Source organism: Pelodiscus sinensis, chromosome 14, assembly GCF_049634645.1.
Source record: "Pelodiscus sinensis isolate JC-2024 chromosome 14, ASM4963464v1, whole genome shotgun sequence".
Taxonomy (NCBI): domain Eukaryota; kingdom Metazoa; phylum Chordata; order Testudines; family Trionychidae; genus Pelodiscus; species Pelodiscus sinensis.
This window is the reverse complement of record NC_134724.1, coordinates 40,097,415-40,112,163: the sequence shown is the minus strand read 5'-3', so window position 1 is coordinate 40,112,163 and position 14,749 is coordinate 40,097,415. Positions and strand designations below refer to the sequence as shown.

The window sequence follows — 14,749 nt, the reverse complement described above, 5'->3', positions numbered from 1 at the left end:
TGCCAGCAAGTTAAGGGATTGTGGATTGGATAAATGGACGGTAAGATGGATAGAAAGATGGCTAGAAGGCCGGGCCCAGCGGGCAGTGATCAATGGCTTGATGTCAGGATGGCGGTCGGTTTCTAGCGGAGTGCCCCAAGGTTCGGTTCTAGGACCGGTTTTATTCAATATCTTTATTAATGATCTGGATGAGGGGATGGATTGCACCCTCAGCAAGTTTGCGGATGACACTAAGCTGGGGGGAGAGGTAGATACGCTTAAGGGCAGAGATAGGGTACAGAATGACTTAGACAAATTGGAGGATTGGGCCACAAGAGTCCTGCACTTGGGACGGAAGAATCCCAAGCACAGTTACAAGCTGGGGACCAGCTCCAGGGAAGAGTGCAGTGTAAATGAATGTGTCCTTCAAGTCGAGGGCAGTGTACCAGTCTCCGGGAAGAGAACTATGAAAGTCATATCAATGAAGGAGGACCTCGTGGTTCACCATCCTGAACTGTAAACTGGATGAGAATAAACCTTATGCCCAAATAAGTCCAGTTATTTGGCGCCTTTATCCTTGGATGTCATTCTGGGCTGCCCCTGCCTCTCTTTTTGATTGACTGTCTTAACCACCAGGCAGTTGAGGGAAGTGGGAATGAAAAGGTATTTGAAATCTCTAGCATAATCCTCTTAGAGGTGGGTGCCAGGGAGAAGGGTACCTGCCAAAAGGCCGTGGTAATCTTCAGGACCTCTTCATAAAGGAGTAGCACTGCCCTCACGGGCGCCAAGGATCAGAGGACATTGAATTGGGAGTCTGTGGACTCCTTCAACTCCTCTGCTTGTAGCCACAGAATCCTTGCAACCCTCTCAAATAGTTCTTAATGGGTCTTTGCATCTTCCGGCAGTTTCAGGTGCAGGGGGACTACAATCCCCTCATCTGGGGATGAAGATGATGAAATAGGTGCCGGGGTGGCTTTGCTTCCCCTGGTGGCTCGGTGGTGCTATGTTCTACAGTCTCCTTAGCTCACTGTCATCTTCTCTGGGGCTTCCCCATTCCTTTGAATGCCTCCCATCACCCGACTGGGTGGGCTGGAGTGGTCGAGAGAGGTACCCGGCCATTGACGCTGAGGCCATGTATGGGCCTGCAGTGCTGACCACACTGACAGTGCCATGTAAGTCAGGGCTTGGCTTGGCGTCAGTGGCCACTGTTCTGAGCCTGACTGGACAGCTTAGGAAGACCACGAGGCAGATGGATGTTTCCATGCCAAGCAGTGCCGATCACTTTGCCATGACCCAGAGCAGTTGGATCTAGAAGAATCTCTAACGCATGCAGCCAGTGATCGGCATTGGAAGGCAGTTAAGTGAAGGAAACTGTAATGGGGTGGCTCATCTCCTGAGAGTGTCCCTATCTGTTTGAGTGCATTTACCTGCACTGTCCCTATCTGTTTGAGTGCATTTACCTGCACTGTCCCTATCTGTTTGAGTGCATTTACCTGCACTGTCCCTATCTGTTTGAGTGCATTTACCTGCACTGTCCCTATCTGTTTGAGTGCATTTACCTGCACTGTCCCTATCTGTTTGAGCGCATTTACCTGCACTGTCCCTATCTGTGGCACCTCCAGGATTTTCCCTTCAGAAGACAACTTCCTCAGCCAGCCTCGCAGTCTGCTCTCTTTGAGCTCTGCCCTGCACTGACTGCTGCTGAGCTCTGCAGCTTCTGTCGAAGGCCCCCTGGCCCTTGATTAGCCATTTCCTCCAGAGCCTCTCTAGCCTCCTGGAAGCCTTATCTATGGCTTTCTGGGCTCAGGGCCTCGTTCACTCTGTCACAGGAACCCAGCAATCTGCCCCATGTGCATGAAGGGTGCTGTGATCTGGACTGGGACTTGGAGTACCCTTGACCCAATGACCATCCTGTTTGGGGGGGGGAGAAGAGGGGGACTGCCTTGGAGACTGACAGTGGTGAGAGGTGAAGCAGCACCCCTGGTCTCCAGAATAACTCTGACCAGACCAGTGGCTGTGGTGGAAGCAAGGGCTGGTACTATGGAACCTGTTGGTAGGCATGTACCTCCCTATAATTATACCTTGGCATTGGTTACACATACTAAGTCCCACGCTGGCAGGAACTTGGGCATCAGGATCGATGTGGACTCTTATGTGCCTGTTCATAGAATCCTAGGGTTGGAAGAGACCTCAGGAGTCATCGAATCCAACCCCCAGCCAAAAGCAGGACCAACCCCAACTAAATCATCCCAGCCAGAGCTTTGTCAAGCCAGGACTTAAAAACCTGTAGGATGGAGATTCCACCACCTCCCTAGGTAACCCATTCCTGTGCTTCACCACCCTCCTAGTGAAATAGTTTTTTCTAATATGCAACCTAGAACCTCCCATGCTTCCCTGAGTTTGAGGGCTATTGGCCTGTAGTGAGGTGGAGTGGCCACCCAGTGACCTACAGCTCGGGTGGGCAGATCCCGGTCCCATCTCATCACCTGACAGGAAGTCAGGAGGTGGGGCTAGAGCTATAAAAGGCTACTTTGGGAGACCAGTCAAACCCCAGCCACCAGAGGAGCCACATACCTGTCCCATCCTCCAGAGCTGGGAGGTGGCTGTGGACCTAAAAGAGGCTGGGCCCACAGACTTTGACCTATAAGAACTGCCAACCCTGCCAGAGGTTCCAGTCCTGAACACTCTAGAGGACCTGCACTGGAGCCAGGTATGCCTGGAGGGGGAGAGCTGAAGTAACCCAGGGTATAAAGAAATCTAGGGTATAAGTATACTGTTCAGAGGAGAAATGGAGGATGAGAAAATACTATATATTCATTCTCCTGAAGTACATTTAGGATACTTAAGACTTTACAATATCTATGAAGTTTCATATCTGAAATCTATTCTCCACCCACGCCTCCCTCCTTGATTCCCTCAAAATAATTAATTAGCCTCAGGTTTACCTGACAAGGAAAGGTTTAAAGAAAGCTTGCTCTGGTTGATCACTGTGGTCCACTTTCAAAGCATCTTCGAGCAATCGGTTAATGACATCACGAGTAGGGCTCTGTTCCTCAGAGCAAACAGGAGTCTTCATTTCTTGAAGCAAGATCAAGTATTTACTTTCTATCTGACAAAGTTTGGCTTCCAGACTAGCGCACTATAGAAAATAACATGCCAAATTACTATACTAATTTGAAACACATTTCTAAAGATCTTGTTCAAAATTCACACAGCCCAAACATTAAACAAATATAGAACCTGAAAAGAGTCAGTTTTACATGCCCAAATTGCACAAAGTAACTCAAACATTTGAAGAAACATTCTGAAATTGATTTTAATTTTACAATACTGTTTATGATAGCAAATACTATAATTAAATGCTGCATACTTAGACTAAAATGGATCTTAACCATCACTACTTATTGGATGGGGAGACTTGGGCTGAGTTATATGACAAGTATTAGCATAAAGGTTTTTTTGGGGGGGGGGTTGTGAGGGGCGGCAGGGAATTTTAACAAAATCCAATCATTCACTAAGAAGTTATATGGATGGTAGCACCAATCTTTTATACTCTTGTAATTTAAATAGATTTGATATTTTAAAATGTCAGATGATGAGTGCATGTAGTCCTCAAAGTTTGACAGATATTCATTAAAACATCTTTAAAATGATAAAATATTTCAAAATTCCTTGCTGCTTTAATTATATATTTTCACTCTCTACACAGACTCCTCCAGAGCACAGCAATGATCTGAATATCCATGCCAATACCTAGTCCCATCATCAAAACCTATTGACAGTTTCAGGGCCGGCTCGAGCCATTCCTGTGCCCCGGGCAGCGGGTGCGCGATGCATGTGCGGCTTTGCCCCCCTGGAGCACAGTGCCTGATGGCAGCTCTAAGGGGCGCCGCGTGGCCAGGCGCATGGTGACCCTTACAGCTGCCATCAGGCGCCCCTCATAGGTTGGTGCCCCGGGAACCTGCCCTGCTAGTCCCCCCTTAATCCGGCCCTGGACAGTTTCATGGAACTGTAATCTTAATCTCAAGGAAAGAGCTTTTTTGCATGAAATATTCCTGGACTTTACTAATGAATTATAAGTAAAGTCATACAAATCTCTGAGAAATCATTCATTCAGCAAGATTAAATAGACTGTAACAAGCACAGTAGCTTTCATCAGAGTCATCACTAAAACTGATATGAACAGTTCCATGTCTATTGTATAGTGGAGTTTCTTTGGCAGATATACAAATTAAATTGCAACACCACGATGGAATATCTCCAGTATCTATTTTGGACCTTTTCAAACAGAAGGAAAACCCTTCAAGTATAACAAAGCTGGTTTAATCTGACCTTTGCCATCAAATCTCTTTCCCTTGTTTCTGCATTTCTTCGTAGAGCAGAAAGTTCCAAAATCTCCTTATTTAAAAATTTATTCTGGGTTTTGTAACCTTGAAGATTGTCCTGTTAATAAAAATAAGAATTAATGTTTACCCTATATAAATATTGACATTTAAATTTCTGCTTTACAATATACTGCAGGATTTAGGATGAAAAGACATTATGAGACCTTATCCTGACCTGAAGAAGAGCTCTAATGTAGCTTGTATCTTTCGTCAACAGGAGCTATTCCAATAAATCCTACCTTGGCTCACTACTAGAGCTTGTCAGTTAAATATCACTACTAAACCAGATGATAGTATTTTCTAGCCTTACACAAAAAAACCAAACTTACATAGACTTCTCATAGACTTTAAGGTCAGAAGGGACCATTTTGATCATCTAGTCTGACCCCTGCACAATGCAAGCCACAGAATCTCACCCACCCACTCCTGGAATAGTCCTCTCACCTATATCTCAGATATTGAAGTCCTTGAAATGATGGTTCAAAGACCCCAAGATGCAGAGAATCCTCCCGCTAGTGACCTGTGCCCCATGCTACAGAGGAAGGCGAAAAACCTCCAGGGCCTCTGCCAATCTACCCTGGAGGAAAATTCCTTCCCAACCCCAAATATGGCGATCAGCTGAACCCTGAGCATGTGGGCAAGACTCACCAGCCATACACCCAGAAAAAAGTTTTCTATAGCAACTCCTATCTTCCCACCATTGGCCTATTTACCACTGATAGTGAAAGGTCAATTAATTGCCAAGATCATGTTACCTCATCAAACCATCCCCTTCATAAACCCATCTAGCTTTATCTTGAAGCCAGATAGGTCCTTTGCCCCCACCACTTCCCTTGGAAGGCCGTTCCAGAACTTCACTCCTCTGATGGTTAGAAACCTTCGCCTAAACCATTGCTAGTACAAATCTGCAGGAATAGGTGTAATGGGTTCCATCACATAGATATGCTAGTGACTGTCACTTGATGTGCTGGAATACCATTGAGCCAACCTTCCTGCCCTCGTGGGTACTCCTCAACCCTCTGTCTTGCTGAGTCAGGCCTTTTGACACAAGAGAGGGTCATAGCCCTCAGTAGTATAATACAGATGCTGAGACTAGCTCAGCTCTGGGAAAGCTCAGTTACAGAGACTCAATTCAGCACCAGGTGCACAGCCTTAATTGTACTTGAATGCCAGATAAATCCATCTTAATCTGTAGAGTTTTATACAAGGTAAATTCACGTTGTCTGTCCCTTTTTTCACAGAGAGAGACATGCGTGGCTGCTTCCCCCGCAATGATTATTTACACTGGGTTTATTAATAAATAAAAGTACTAGGAGACTTAATTGCCCCGATCTGTGGCCAATCCGAGACATGTGGCTAGCCTTCCTGCCTGCCAGCTTCTCCCCGGGGCCAACTTGGGGTGGGGCTGGCCCAGGGGGAAGAGGGTGACAGGAACCCATGGCCCAGTCAGCAGCTGCTCCCCAGGGGCCAGCCCATGTCAGAGGGGACCACATGCCATAATGGACCAGCACAGAGGGGTCTGCATGGAGGCCAGCATGTGCTTCCTCGGGCAGGCTGGTGTGTCAGGAGCTGTGCTGTCAACACTGGCTCCCACCTGCTCCCCCATGCTACTGCTGCCTCTAAGAGAGGTGTCAAGGGATACAGGTGGCTCTGGGGAGCCAATACACATGAGGAGCCAGCTCCCTGCATGCACCAAATCCCACCTGCCCTCTCCCCGCACACTGCTGCCTGAGGCAGGCGGGCGAGTGAGACGATAAGAAGCAGCTCTGTACCAAAGCTCTTACCATTTAGGAGTCCTTGAACAAATGGACTCACTGACAGATGGGCACACACTCACAAACTCTCTAAAATATATAGTAGATAAAAAGTGGGATATATGTGGTTGTAAGTAATACAACACAGAACAATGTTGCTAAGCAAAATAGAACAAAAGATGCCAGGTAAGTTTAATATGCTAAGAAACTTGTTACGTGTAATACCTTATCCTAACAGTAGTTCTAATCATCTTCTTTCAGAGCCTGGAAAGCTGCCAGTCTGGACCTAACCACTTTTAATGTTAAGCTTCAGTTGTTTCTAGTAGACATCTTAGATGGTAAACAGGAGTGTTCTCAGGACTGGTGGTCACACCTCTAGGGGCTTCTTTCTTAAATAGGTGAAAATGGGAAGGCTTTCTTTGATGGCAAACCTGCCCCCCTCCCTCCATATGGAAAAATACTAAAACTGATGGAGCCCCATACCAGGTAATCTAAACATATGTTCTTGTGGGGTATTAGCTCCTCCTACAGCCTGGCCTGTATGAAAAACAAACCTTTGAGTCATTTTACATTGAGCTTTTATTCCCCCCTTATACCTTTTTCTCTACTCTATTTTTACCATCTGTTTTTTCTGTTCCAAACTCTACCTTTAAATCTTTGTTTTCTCTCCGCCCCTTGTCCCCCCATTTTTTGTCCCTGTTTCCTGGATTTTCTCTCATGGTAGTTTTCCTCCATACAAATTACCGTATTACTGAAAACATGCTATAGTGTACAGTGAACCAACACAACAATTTAATGTCTATAGATTATATTGTCAAGCAGGCAGCAAAATGTAGATCCCAAGCTTCACTTGGAAGAAAAAAAAAAATCTCATGGGTGTGAGGATTCTGGAGCAATGAGACACACAGCGGTCTTACTTTTAGTCTGTCCAGTTCCTGTAGCTCCTTGTTAAAAGAGCATGACATGGAAAAATTTGCTGTTCCACTTTGGGAGGATGGATTGTCCTCGATTTCACTGAGCTGATGAGAGAGTTTCATGATCACTTCATCTTTGGCTTGAATTGTTTCCATTAACATACCCAGCTGCTCATTGAGTTCTCCAACTTTGCATTTCAAATTCTTTACTTCCTGCTGGAGACTATCTTTTTCCAGATTTAGCTTTTCAAGCTGGTTGTTGAGACCCAAAATCTGAGAATCTTTTTGGTGTAGCAGCTCTAATTTGTCTTTTGGAACCCCATCACAAAGAGAGCTTGCAAAGTATTTATCGTACTGGGAAGACCGGACTGTCTGCTGCAAGAGTCGCACAAGTTCCTGAAAAAGAATACAGTAAAGTGAGGGTGAATAAAAGGCAGGAGACACTACAGCCTAAGAGCACAATTAGGTAAAACAAAAGAAAAGAGACTTAGAATATAATATGAATTAACAAGTGCAAATGGAATAAAGTCAGAGGGTTTTTGGAGTCCATTAAAGTCCATACCATTAACTGATGTATGTACTAAGCTATATTTTGTGTGAGTGTGTATACGTGTACACACACACACACACACACCCACACAAGCTATATTATACATGCAGAAAGCAGTGACAGCTGTGGCCCATTAAGTAGCTGAAGGGTGGAACTAAGTTCATTATGAGGAAACCCACCAAGCTATAATTTTCAATAGGATGTAACAGGTTGTACTTCTGAGATAAAGGAATGGACCTCCTCCCACAAACTGAGATGAAAGGGAGAGCCTAAAGATTAGACCAGTGTTCTCTCCAGGGGACCCAGTGGAGGGGGATCTGGAAGTTCCCAGTGGTTTGAAGAACCATGTATGTATGTCTAGGTTGAATCAGGGCCTCGTAGCAATTGCAGAGATGCTGGTGGGTTATTTTGTTCCCTAGCATGAAACAGTATACAGCAGAGAGAATCTACACAACCTACAAGTTTCAACTGCTACAAAATGCAAAGACTGTTGACTCATATAGGTTACTGAGGTGCATCCATCTGGTGCTCAGCTCCCAAAAGAACCCAGTTCAACATATCTGTCCTGATACGCAAAGCCCTCTGATAGAATAGCTCTAGCTTTCTTTAAGATTCTTGGCCATGGAAAAAGACCAATGAAAATATCAACCAATTGGGAGGAGATTGGTGAGTGTAGAAATAAGAATTCTCAAAGGAGCTGGATCTAAAACAAGGGACTCACTCCTAAGAGAGTGACTGACTGCAATCTCAAGTAAATGTGGAACTCATTTAATTGATTTCCCCTCAAAAGGTCACACGGGAAAATTCAAAACAACCTGCCTCAGTCTAATAAATATGGGAAAAACAGAGTTGTTGCTTCTTGTTTCCTATGCACTTAAAACTCTCATTGACATCAACATGATATATGTAAGAATCTACATAGCGTACTGCTGGTATAAGACTTGTACCCTGCTCTATCAAAACCTGCTGGTGATCCAGACTGAATGTAAAATTAGACATGAAGATCTTTGGGGGGGGTTTTCTAATGTGATAAGAAAAGAGATGGATCTCAGATATCAGGAGTTCTTTTGGGGGAAAATAAAGGGAGGCTTCAGATACAGGCAGTGAATTGTCTTTAATTGCCTGCAGACACACTCTGGAAAGCTAGTTTCAGTGGGTAAATAAGGGAGAATACAAAAGCCAAAAGAGCAGTTACTAAACTCTACACAAACCAAGACTTTTTCCATCTCTGGGTACACTTTGAGACTTTCAAATGTACAGGTATATTTAGTATTGGTGTTTGTTACCAGATAATTAACTAACAACAAAATTAAATAATTAAAAAGGGTGGCTTTATTCTCAGTATTATCAGATCTGTCCACAGTTGTGCTTGCTCTTCTTGTCTGAATTACCTTTTGGCTTGACAAATCTTTCTTTAGCCTTTCTAGCTCTTCTTGCTGATTTTGAAATTTCATTTGCATTTCAGAAGCTAGTTTGTTGCCATTCCCAGAATTCCATTCAACTGGAGAGGAGTCACTGCTATTCCGATTTTTGCTAGATCCAATCATTTCTTTCAATGGACGTCTGGCTTTGTGTGGAATGCGGCCCAGATCAAATGGAAAGGCTGAACCAGTCACTCCTGTGTAAAACAATTTGTTCTACTTCACATCTTTTAATAAAGAGGTTTCAATGCATTCAAAATTTCTTTATAAAATATGTCTGCCCTTGCTCATTAAAATTAGACTTCTACTGAAGTTTAAACAAACCCAATGTTGAGTATGGCTCATTTTCTAAATTGCTTCCTACAATATCTCTTTTGGCATTAAAGGTTTTTTTTCAGAGAGACCATAAATGTGAGAATGAAGAAATAATACATTTGGTGAATTAACCAAATTTTACATACTCACTACAAAAATGAATATTCCAAGTCACCAGTTTACTCTGCCGTGGAAGCAAACTACAGTTAACTGTTAAGGTTTCTTTGGTTCTAAACAATTATGGCCCTTACCTTAAAATCAGACCCAACCAGGCACCATGTGCAGCATCATTTAAGCTAGTGCTCTGCATGGTTGTGAGGGTCCTCCTGAATGAAGCAGATTGCCAGGATGAGTGCCTTTGTTTAGGCAGAAGAATACAGGTTGGCCCTCCCTAGTCTGGCACCCTTGGGACCTGACTGGTCCCAAACAAAGATTTGCTGGACCAGGAGAGGTTCATTCCATCATGGCCTATGGTGCCCCACTGCCCCTAGGCTAGGGCTCCAGCCTGGTTCCACTGCTGATCAACTCCTGTTGCTGCCAAGGCCATAACACCATAACCAGAGCACCCTGTCTACCACTGGGGCTGGTGCTGCATGGCTGTGATGGGGCTGAAGCTCTGTGGTCACTGGGCCAGAACTCCCTGTTGTGTTGCCCCCCCACGGGGCTCTCAACTAATTTGGCGGTCCCCACTACAGCTCTCCTGCCCCACAGCCACACCTCCCTGTTCCTGGGCTCTGTGGTCCAGTAACATCTATTGTCTGTGCCAGAACACAACATTGTCAGACCAAAGAGTCATAATAGACCACAGGAGGCCATAGAGTCCAACCCCCTGCCCATAGCAGGACCAACCCTAGGAGGGTATAACCTGTACTACATTATCTAATGCTTCATGGCAATCAAGAGCGCTAAAGAGTTTTGCAAATTTTCATGAAGGCTACTCCAAAAATGTATGACTATAAGAATTAATCAAAGCATAGATATATTTCCCACTCTTTATTCCCCCGCACTGCCCGATCAAGTAGCAGCAACCAGGATGCTGTTTTTCCACTTTGAACAAAGAGTGACACCTCTGAAGTCTGAAGCCAATAACTCCCATGAGTGGCTGACTCTAGATAAGATTATCATCAAAGATCCTGACTCTTTCCTTTCCTCTTGTAGCACTGCACCTCAACAACAAAACAGAAACACACCTGCACAGGAAGTCAAACACAAGAGACCTCTCAAATACCTTAGTAACATATACCACAGTCTATAGTACTATGGACAAAACATTGGTTGACCCTTGCATGCATCACAAGGAGATAATTTCATGTAGGGAAAGGACATCTGTAGGCACAAAGATTTGGCTTGCAAAAAATGACTGAATTCTTGTTATATTTTCTGAAGATACAGCTAATGGTATGGTCTCTTCCGGTACCTTTGTTTCCTTCTGATGCATGCTTCCGCCTTTCTTCCAGTATCATTGACTCCTCTATGTCCTTTGGGGTTGGATCTAACATCTCCCACTCTTCGTTAGTATAAAACACACTCTTACGATTTTCACTGTTTCCTTTCCCAGATCTTAAGGAAGTCATTGAATTTCTGTGGAATAAAGAAAATAATTACAGTGATGCCATTTATCAGAGAGGTAGCCGTTTTAGTCTGGATCTGCAAAAGTGATAAGGAGTCCTGTGGCATCTTATAGACTAACAGATGTATTAGAGCATATGCTTTCATGGGCAAAGACCCACTTCATCAGATCCATTGTCTCTCTTGTGGGGTGGGGGGTCATTTTTTAAATGTATCTTTTGAGTTACATCAACATGTTCACAGCTTATGAAAACCAGCCACACAACATACACTTTCAAAACACCTCAAATTATCCTCTTTGTTAAACAGACCCTAAAATTAAAAAAACAAAAAAACAATGCTAAACAAAATGCAAACAAAACAAAAGTAGTCATGGTCTATAATACCTGCTATCAGGATTTAAGCACTGATTACAATATAATTCAAGGGGAAGACGAGCGACTTGGCTGCAGCACAAGGCACTGTGAGGCAAATGACCAGAATACACGAGACTCCAATGGCTCTGATTTATCATGTGTTTTGGCAATGAAATACTTGTGTGTTTTTTTTCTGGGGAATGGTTTTTAAATAGTTCTTTATTTTCAATTTAAGGTAACTTAAAATAAAGGGGATTTAAACAATAGGGAGTGTGAAGATCAAAAGACCATTTTGTACTATTACAATATCTCATACTGAAACATAAAACTTGGGGTTATCCAAAAGCTGAACGTATTGTAGTCACACAGATGTTGAGCAGAGAAACTCTATGCTAGTTAGAATGCTGCTAAGCTATCTGCCAGGGACTTGCAGAGACAATCCCTGGGGTTCAATCTTACAGATTTGTAGGAAGTTTAACCTATTAAGTAGAAGATGTTATGCCATAGCAGCATACTAGTCACAAAGGCCTAACCAACAACACATTAATATATTTGTGCATTTCTTGCATCTCAAGCCTCTTTCTAAATGTAACACTGCTACATTTAAGGATCAGTTAACTTAAATACAACGTTTAATCCCCAGCCTTGAAGAATGGAGGCTTCACCTTCACCCTTCCCTGAAACCTGCTCACCTCCCATTTCAGCAAAAGTAATTGATTTACAATGTGCATTTGACCACATGTGTGTCTCACTATGGAGAATTTGCTGGCTTAACCCAATGTTTCCCTAAAGTTCAGAGGATTCACATATCACAATGCCCATGATTCCAAATAATTTGGTTCAATTAAGCAGTCTGATAATGGTTATTTTGATACAAAAATAATGAGAAGACCAGTGGCACCTTAGAGACTAAGACAGCTTAGGGCATAATTTATCATGGGTAAAACCCACTTCATAGAATGAACTGAAGTGGAAGTTACAGAAGCTGTGTCTACACTTGCACTTTGCCAAGAAAAACTGCCTGTAAATGACAAAAGCCACCGAGTGTCCACATTATAGTGTGACAAACAACACTTGAATTGGCATTTTGTTGTGACAGAAAACTTCCACCTCTGCAAGAGACTTTTATCACAATGGTGTCGACAATCATGAGGTGGGGATCGGGCAGATTGTGTGTCAAGTTTATTGAACTCAAGCAGGTATCCCACAGTGCCCTATTTAGCCACTCTGACATCAACTTGAATTCAGCCGCTGTTCACTCACATAATGTTTATAGGTAAAATGCTCCTCTCCCTCCTGCAAACCCAACAAACTTTAAATCTATTTCTTGTGTCCCAGGCATACTGTGTGGGTGGTCCTCATGGCATCTTCAGGAAATGGGTGGCATCTCTAGACCCAAATGCTCACCTGCTTGGAGCAATGCAGAGCTTTTGGATCTAATCCATGTGTGGGGTATTGATTTGCTACAACTAGAGCGGCAGGTGACCCATAAGAACGAGGACATGTACACTTGAATTTCTCAAGCCCGGTGTGCCAAAGGGTATGAGTGAGACACCCTACAATGCAGAGCCAAGCCTACCACAAGGCAAAGGAGGCAAACAGACAGTCTTGTGGTGCACCCTTAACATGCAGATTTTATAAAGAACTGGATGAAATTCTGGGTGGGGATCCAATGACCAAACCTAAGGACACTGTGGATAGTTCTCAGAAAAGAGCCAGAAATACTTGTCTCAGATACAGAGACACAAGTTGATGAAGAGACTGAAGAGGGCCAGGAGGAGAGGGTCAATCTAGTGGCAGCCTGTGTGCCAAGCAGCGAGGAACTGTTCTCAAACGATGTTTGTGAGGATGCTCAACAACTCATCACAAAGAGACGCCTCATGTTGAAGCAATGGAACAGATGCAGGGTATGTAGCTGCACAGGCAGGTGGGGTTGTTGGCGGAGCAGGCTGGTGCTGAGGCCATGCAAGACAGGATGGAGGTGGTTCCCCAGCGTGCAGTTGCTGTGCAGGCGGGCGGGGTTGGAGACGGAGCAGGCTGGTGCTATAGCCATGTGGGGCAGGATGGAGGTGGTTCACTGGTGAGCAGTTGCTGAGCAAGCGGACTGGGTCGGGGCCTGAGCGGGCAGTGACTGTTGCTGGCCATGTGGGGTGGTCTGTGCAGTGGTTGGCGGGGGGGGGGAGCAGAGAGATAATACAGGAAGACCACTTCACTATGGCTAAACACAGCACTGATGCAGGCAAAGATAGCAATAGAATCTTCCTGGGAAACGGTGTCAAGGATGTGTCAAGGATTCGCCTGATGTACTTATTTATTTTTCATGGAGTTCCATGGCTTTGCCCCACCCGTCTGGTACAACACTTTGCCCCACCCCTCTGGTACAACACTTCCTCAAACCAGCCTCACTGTGTGCTGCCAGCCCAGGTTTGCTTGTTAACTTCAGCAGAGGTATGGCGGCAAGAGTGATTGCCACCTGTGGACAAGTGTAGGATAATTAAAAATGGTTTCCTTTTACAAGTGCTGCACAACTGTGGTCTGTACTTTTGGGGGTGTTAAAATTAAAACTTCTTCCCCCCACCACTTCACCCTTCAAATTAAAAACACACAAACCCCTTACCATCATATAGAAGTATCTGCAAAACAGAGGCCTGCTTGACTCCAGCAGGATCCCAGGAAGTGGGATTTTTTCCCAGGGGCATGCATATTACAGACAAGACTGTAACAATTTTATCATGAACAGTACAATAACTATATTGGTAATGGTTACTTTCTGTAGACCACACCCAGAGGAGTCGGCCATCTTGCACAGCATCATCAGATAGAGGTTGGCAACTGAGAACAAAGAAGCCAAGGACATGTGATGATATGCTGAAAGATTTGTTAGGTCACTCCTCTGTTCAGTAAGAGAAAAGAGAACAAAGATGAGCTGTTGTTAGAGAGCTAAGGGACCGGGAAAGAGAGCACAATCGAGGGAAGAAAAAAAAGATAGAGTCAATGAACAGTCAGGAGACCACTGAACGCATGCTCCAGATCATGCAGGACCAAAAGGACATACTGAGAAGCATAATACTCCTAAACAATACTAGAGACCATAACATAAGGCCCCCCCAGCCATAACTCTTAGCAGCCGCACCTCTGTCTCCCCCCCATACTGTCTTGCATAGCTACAAAGGTGCAATTCTGCAACCAGCAACCCATCTTCCTTAACACACTCATTGCAGTCCAGCACTCCACTTGCACTCCACTCCCTGTGAAACCAACAATGACAACTGGATGTTGGCACAGCTGTGAGGTCCATAATTAGGAATGCTGCAATGCGTGATGTTTTCTGCACAGTGCTCATGATAAAGGCCAGAAGTCTGAGGTCCGTGTTTTATTACTGTGATTTCTTGAGTTGGTGTGTAATCCAGAAACGCCCAGGGACATCTGGGAAGAAAACAGACAGCTGACTGGATGTTTTTCATGGTCCCATCATGCTTAGTAGTTCTTTGTGTGTTCCCATAGGG

General features: G+C 44.3%; 1 protein-coding gene across 2 annotated transcripts in view; it reads right to left on the bottom strand.

Moving 5' to 3' along the window:
- The window catches only part of TBC1D2B (TBC1 domain family member 2B), a 64,688-nt gene that overhangs the window by 18,734 nt on the left and 31,205 nt on the right, over positions 1-14,749 (bottom strand). For both annotated transcript variants that reach the window (XM_075897627.1, XM_075897628.1), the window contains exons 4-8: positions 10,736-10,899; positions 8,974-9,200; positions 7,036-7,428; positions 4,312-4,422; positions 2,925-3,118 (exon numbers count right to left, since the gene is read on the bottom strand). In XM_075897627.1, coding sequence (XP_075753742.1) covers positions 2,925-3,118; positions 4,312-4,422; positions 7,036-7,428; positions 8,974-9,200; positions 10,736-10,899 — 1,089 coding nt within the window. The remainder of the gene's footprint in view (positions 1-2,924; positions 3,119-4,311; positions 4,423-7,035; positions 7,429-8,973; positions 9,201-10,735; positions 10,900-14,749) is intronic.